At 38.7% G+C, this 7,228-nt stretch overlaps 1 protein-coding gene across 1 annotated transcript; it reads left to right on the top strand.

Annotated features, from left to right (window-relative positions):
- The first annotated feature begins 4,640 nt into the window (after nt 1-4,640).
- LOC126609689 (F-box/kelch-repeat protein At3g06240-like) lies at nt 4,641-6,205 on the top strand. The gene has a single exon (XM_050277560.1). It carries the CDS (start codon nt 4,789-4,791, stop codon nt 5,980-5,982), a length of 1,194 nt encoding a protein of 397 aa, XP_050133517.1. The 5' UTR covers nt 4,641-4,788; the 3' UTR covers nt 5,983-6,205.
- The last annotated feature ends 1,023 nt before the right edge of the window (nt 6,206-7,228 follow it).

Here is a 7,228-nt window from a genome sequence, read left to right as displayed (position 1 = left end):
TTACGGACATTTCACATGTTAAATTAATCTAGTTTAATATCAAGGGCAAAGATTATTGTTTTAAGCCGTCTCATATAAATGTTATATGCTTAAACAATAAGTCCAAGGAATATGTAATTAGGAGAATGTAATTTAAAGAAGTTAGATTCATGAGACCATTCTCTTTCGTATACATATCCTAAACGTTCCTGATCATAGGATTGCCAATTGGGCATTGACAGTCCGTTAAGATCAGTACGTGATATGTCTTCTCTCAGGGAGAGTGACTGGTCTCGAGTCATTGGTGTGATTGACACCAAGACAAGCATGTAGGTGCTCAATAGAGAATGAGTCCACTAAACACGATCAACAAGAGTTCTCATACTCATGTCACATGAGAACTCATGGTTGGGATAATGCAAAGTAGTCCTTTAACCTGAGGCATCATAGTTGTCTTGTGGTTAGGTCCTTGATCTTTGACTATGTCAAAGTCACTCTGTCAGAGGTTGTCCACGGCATAGTTGGGGTTAAGCTACTTAGCCATGAAGACAAGTGAATGCGCAACAAGAGATCTCTAACCTTCAAACTGTTTGAGGGAGAAAACTCTATGATATGATTAAGAATCTCTGGCCAGAGTATGAATGAGATTTAGGAAGTTGTTCCAAATCACATTCAAGGTAATCATATAAGTAAATGAATCACATTGGATAGTAGATATGATTAAACTATCAAACCAAACAATGTGGTCAAGAGTATTGTATTAGAGAAAGATCGTATTGCATTGTAATCCTAAACTGAATAGGTTCTCCACCTCTTCTGATTAGCTTGGGTAACCATGACATACTGCTAGGTGTCACTCATGGTTTGTGGAAGCCCTAAACTTGTATAATCACTAAAGGGAGAATTGAAAGTAAGTTTCAATTCACAATCGATTTGAAAGAGTTTTAATCACCCACTGTCTCGCTAAAAGGAACCTAATGGATCGTACACCGTGTAAGGTAGAGATTGAAGAAACAAAAGAGATGAGTAATGATAATTAAATGGTTTAACTTATGGCAAGGATTAATTAATATGTTAATTAATCAAACGAATAAAGTTCGTTAAAGACCTCAGGTTAGTTTTAGGCCACAAGGCCCAATGGGATTTGAATGTCAAGCCCATTAACTTAAGTTGTATGACAACTTGAAAACACAAAGGGCTTGAAACCCCAATAAACCCTTAAGGCCGGCCAAATAAAGGAGGGTAGTGAACTTGCTTTAATTGCAAGTTTGCCACTCCATTATGAGGTGGTATAAAGGCAACTTTATAGCCATTTCATCCTTAGGGTTTTCTTTTGGGGAAAGGATGAGAACACAATGCTCTCCTTTTCTCTCTAAGAGGTCGGCCCCCTTGGAGGAGATTAGCTAGCAATCTCTCATCCTCCAAGGTCACTCATCTCTTCTTCAAGTCCATCCTTGGTGTGGAAAAATTAAAGGTTCTCAATTTTGGGAACTTGGAGAATCCTTTCTACCATCCTCCTCCAAGAAATCGATGGAACTAAGAAGCAAGGAATAAAGGCCCTCTCCTTGGGTGATTAGCCTTTGCTTATGCAAAGAGGAATCAACAAAGGTATAAAATATCTCAACTCACTATGTTCTTGAGTTGAGTCTTGGTTCACCTTTCTACTAGGCTTTGAATTTCATGGGTAATGTTTTGTTTTTGAGTGTATACAAGCATGATTCCGCCTTTAATTGTTAATTGCATGACATAGATATTGCTCAAATGAACATGTTTTTCATAAAATTTCCTTCAGAAACTCCAGATCGACTGCGGCGGTAGTGTGTGAAATCAGTCTTGCCCTTCACCTTGTAGAGTTGTGGCAAAAATTTTGCATATAAGCGCATCGTCATTCTTGTAGAGGATCATGGTACTGCGGTAGTGCTTGAGATGTCAATTAGGATCTTCGTCTCCCTTGTGCAGAGTGAAGTGAGGCACAGTTAAGCCACGAGGTGGATCTGTCCGCTTGATCTCATCTGTGAATAGTGACATGCTTATGTTGGTCATGTCTCGTCGAAGCGCGTCATCAGCTGTCGTTGCGCTGGAAATTGCACAATCGTTCAGTCATGAGCCTGTCAACTTCTTCTTGAATTTGCCTTTGCTGGGACAGTGGAACTTGCGGCTGCCTTTGGTCATGACCTATTGGTTGACTCATCTATGTCGTGGTTGCGGTGCATGTGGCACGTTCCTAGCAAGCAAGCGGGCTGTTTGTAGGCTGCTAGTTGAACTTAAGCTAGATGTGATTGCTTTTCTCCATCTGCCATATTGCCTACTTTGATGTGAGGTGGAGAATGCTTCTTGTGAATGAACACTTCACCTGGAAGGTTGTCCATGTTGATAATTGGAGTGTGGCCTTAACCGTGAACTTATACTAATCCGTGGGCTTGATCGGGAGTGCGCGCAGACTCCTCCGTGGGCTAAAACGAGAGTATACATTATCTTGAAGATCCAGGCGGGAGTGTAAACTGCTAGAATGCTCAGATCGTGGCTGGTTGAGGGGCTGCTTACCGGGAAGCTGCTAGAGAGGTTCGTCATCTGCCCTTGTCATGCTTCGGGACACCTTATCTAAGGCATGTTGCATCTCGGTGTGCTGCAAAAGCTGATTCACCAAGGTCGTTTGCTGTGCAAGGGCGCTTGTCAATTCTATGACTTGTTAAGACAAGTGTAGTTCGCCATTCTGGTTGGAAGAGCTTGGACGGTATGCATCTCCTTGAGTAGTGGAAGTGTAATAGACTCTGAGTGTGAGATTTGAATTGGGAAATGTCAAATTTGAGGAGAAATGAGGTGAATTGCCCCTAATTCAATCCTAGGTCCAAAAATATGAATCCGGGACGGTTGAACTAGTCTTAGACCAGTCGAAACGAGCCAAGAGAGCGAGTTGGGCGACGGAAGTGGGCCGTGCCACGTACAAGATGCGTGGGCGCGGTGCGGCACTGATAGCGCATTGGATTTGGGCCGAGGGAATGGTCAGCGCAACTTGGGCCTGTTATGTGTTATGGGTGGGCCTGCTCGAGCTCGGGCTTAGCTAGGCTGAACTGCGGCGTGGGCAACAGATTGGGCCACCTGCTGGGCTACTTGCGCAGCTGCTGCCAATGCCTGGGCCTAGGCTTGGTTCTGGGTTTAGGTTGCTGTAATGGCAACGCATAAGGCCATGGTCTGCTGCCATGGAGCTGGCCCACTCCTCACTGCCACGGTAGTCCCCGTGGCTGCCATGGTGGTGGTGCTCCGTGGTGGCAAAATTACTCCTCTTACCGCCATGTTGAGCCTTGTGGATCGTCATGGTGGGGCTACATTGCAATCTCTCAATGAAAGCACCAATTTGTGGATGCAGATTTCCGCCTTCTTCTTTTTGGACAAAATTGCACCTACAAAACAATTAACACTTTGGTCATGGCCAAAAGCCTCACACGCCTACGATGAATGGAGGGGGGCTTTGGCTGAAGAACCTTCAATACCAAAGTTAGAATTTGAGGGAAAAATGTTTAGAGAATTTGGAGAATTTTGCAAGAGTGTTGAACTTAGGCTTTTGGAAAAAATGGAGTGGTATTTATAGGGGTGTGGCCGACCCCTTTGGGAGAGATGGGAACCGGCCACTTTAGTGCTTGTTTGGGTGTAATTCACAATTAATTAGCTAAGTAATAAATTAATTGAGTAATGAATCAATTAATTAGCCAATTAATATAATTTGAAAGAAATAATTTTGGACTTACCTTGTGGGGAGGATTTGATGACGATGGATGAAATAGGTTTTGAATAAATACCTATTTTGATCACTTTTGACATTGATTGAGCCATGATTGTCCGCTGCTTGCATGTAGAGGCTTCGGTGTGCCTCGAGGGTAATTTTGCCTTTTTAACCCTAGAATCTACGTGTCGCCTCCATATTTTTCTCAATTATTTTTTAGTCTACAGTATATATAATAGTTAGTTGTGAGTTTTTCTATTTAAACATCACTTCTCATCTAAGTTCACCCCACCACTTAAGTTTTTTTTTTTTTTTTAACTTTTATTTGTGTCAAAAAAAGAAAAAGAAAAAAAAAGAGTTTTATTCAGAACCAACATGTTGGTTTATATTGAATAATACAGAAAAGGAAAAAAGATGTTGGGCTATAATGAAGTTCAGAAATTAGGGGTGCAGAGGCTGCTTTAGGGTGTTTGTGGATGTGGATTTGGTCTTTGAGGGTATTTTCGGAAGAAAATCGGGGAACTTAGAAAATGAGTAAATTTTTTATTTTTAATGGAGTGCAGATAAACATTGAAAGTAAACTTCGATGAAAATTGGTTTTGTGAGTGTATATCTAACGAGAAAAATTGACTGGTGTGTGAATATGTGAATTTCCCTTTCTTAGTTAATTAAACTCGTGATGTTACATGCTAGCCCATTTACAGATATCATGTGAATTTTTCTTTCTTAGTTAATTTATGTAGAATTAAAAAGTAAAATTTGAATGTTTATTTTTATATCAATAAAAAATAGTAAAAATTTGAACGTATGATCCTCCATGAAATTCGAAGCTGACTGGATCGCCCCTGTTTTCTTTGGAAAACTCAAAAAAGCCAACTCTGGATAGTCCCGTTTTCGTTGATAGTTGTATATGTTGTGGTTGTGGAACTTCAAGTTTATTTAGTACTGTTAGATTTTGGAATCGTATGTGGTATTATGTTTCGTAATTGAACATCGATCTACCAGGCCTTAGGGATTTGGAGTGTGATTTAGTTTGTCTCTCAAATTGGTGGTGTTCTGTCCGGTGTATATATACATGTGAAGAATTTATGTGGAATAAAACTGCAGAAATGCTAGAAAGTGAAACTCCTGAAGATAGGGTCGTCGAAATCTTGTCCAAGTTGCCAGCCAAGTCTCTAACGCGATTCAAATGCATACGCAAATCTTGGTGCACTCTCATCAATAGTCCAAGTTTTGTGGCCAAACACCTCAACAATACCGTGGACAACAAACTCTCATCCTCCACTTTCATCCTTGTCAACCATTCTCAGCCTCACATTTTCCCGGACAAGAATTGGAAACAAGATGTTTTCTGGTCCATGATTAATATTTCCATTGATAGTGATGAGCACAACCTTCATTATGATGTTGTGGACCTAAATATACCGTTTCCATTGGAAGATCATGATTTTGTTCAGATTCACGGTTATTGCAATGGGATTGTATGTGTAATAGTAGGGAAAAATTTTCTTTTATGCAATCCTGCAACGAGAGAATTCATGCAACTTCCCGATTCATGCCTTCTTCTACCCCCTGCTGAGGGAAAATTCGAATTGGATACAACCTTTGAAGCATTGGGATTTGGCTATGATTGCAAAGGTAAAGAATACAAAGTCGTGCAAATTATAGAAAATTGTGAGTATTCAGATGATGAGCAAACATTTAATCATTGTACTGCTCTTCCTCACACGGCTGAGGTATACACAACGGCTGCTAACTCTTGGAAAGAGATCAAGATTGATATATCAAGTACAACCTATTCTTGGTCTTGTTCAGTGTACTTGAAGGGATTTTGTTATTGGTATGCAACGGATGACGATGAATACGTACTTTCATTTGATTTATGTGATGAGACATTTCATAGAATACCGTTCCCTTCTAGGGGAGAATCTGGTTTTACGTTTTTTTATATTTTTCTTCGTAATGAATCCCTTACATCTTTTTGCTCTCGTTACGATCGAAGTGGGGATTCTCAATCATGTGAAATATGGTTAATGGACGACTATGATGGAGTTAAGAGTTCATGGACAAAACTCCTAACTGTTGGACCCTTACAAGGCATTGAGAAGCCATTGACATTTTGGAAAAGTGACGAGCTTCTTATGCTTGCTTCTGATGGAAGAGCCACCTCATATAATTCTACTACTGGAAATCTGAAGTATGTTCATATCCCTCCTATTCTCAATAAGGTTGTGGATTTCCAAGCTCTAAGTTATGTGGAAAGTATTGTTCCACTCAAGTAAGCTAAGCGCAGAGTTCCCTTTGCTCCTATTTAATTTGTATGCATGATATAAGGCTTGAGTTTGCTTCTTTTAATTTAATTGCTCTGTGGCCTTTGTACTATGTTGGCTTATCATGGGCTGCCTTTAATTTTTGTAATGTCCACATTTTGTAATATTATTCAATTTCAAAGTGTATGGTAACTAATTTTCTTTAGAGAATTAATAATAACAATTCCCTTGTGTTTTCCTTTTTTTCCTTCAGAATTCCCTTCCTAAAAACCTAATATGTTTTTACTCATTCAACATAATCGAGTTTAACCTTCTAGCGTAGAAGTGCAAACATTCATAAGTAAAATTCGGGGTACTAAACAAATTCAGGCAACAAAGAATATTAATAGCCTTATAGCACCTAACCATAGTCCGAAAAATACGAAACGGGTATAGTATGCGAAAAATACGTAAGGGTATAGCACCTAAACCATCGCTACCCACCCCCCCCACCCCCCAAAAAAAATTTCCCATCACTACCCAAACATTAGACCCTGCAATTTTTGACACGATACGAAAACGATACGAAAATAACGGGTTTCGGGTAAACACGATAACTAATCGGGTCATTATCGGGTGACCCATTAAGAACGGGTATACGCGCGGGTAACACATGGGTAACCCGTTTCGACCCGGCAAGAAAAAAATTATTTTGATAATTTTAAAGTTTAATTGCTAAAAGATTTATTATAAAATACAATAGCCATATTAATATATACAATATATTCTATATTAAATATATAGTTTTGTATTATCATTCTATTTAAGTTAAAAAAAAATTTAGTCATTATTTATTTTTATTATGAGAGATCCTTATTATCATTAATAGGATAAATTTTACTTAACATGTTATTGTCCAAAATTAAAATTAACTAGTATAGTATTTGTATAGGCAAGAACTAAGAAGACATACATACAAGTATGAAAAATGTGAAAGAATATATAAACACTCGTGATTCATCATTATTCCTCCACGAGTAGATAATGGTTATACTTACAATATTGTTTAGATTTTTAAAATCCTTCAAACCCTCATGAATAATGTTTTTTATTTGAGGGAAAAATTAATAAAATTAATAATAATTATTGTAGAGGTATATAAAATGTAAAAGAAATATACAATCACTCAAAGTGCCAAGTTTTACAACTTTCATGAAGGGGTCAGCTTCGAAATCCTACACTATAATCCATAAACCTTAAATTCATATTTAACCGTAGA

This window comes from Malus sylvestris, chromosome 17, assembly GCF_916048215.2.
Source record: "Malus sylvestris chromosome 17, drMalSylv7.2, whole genome shotgun sequence".
Taxonomy (NCBI): domain Eukaryota; kingdom Viridiplantae; phylum Streptophyta; class Magnoliopsida; order Rosales; family Rosaceae; genus Malus; species Malus sylvestris.
Note: the sequence above shows the minus strand (reverse complement) of the source record. Positions and strands in the feature narration are given on the sequence as shown.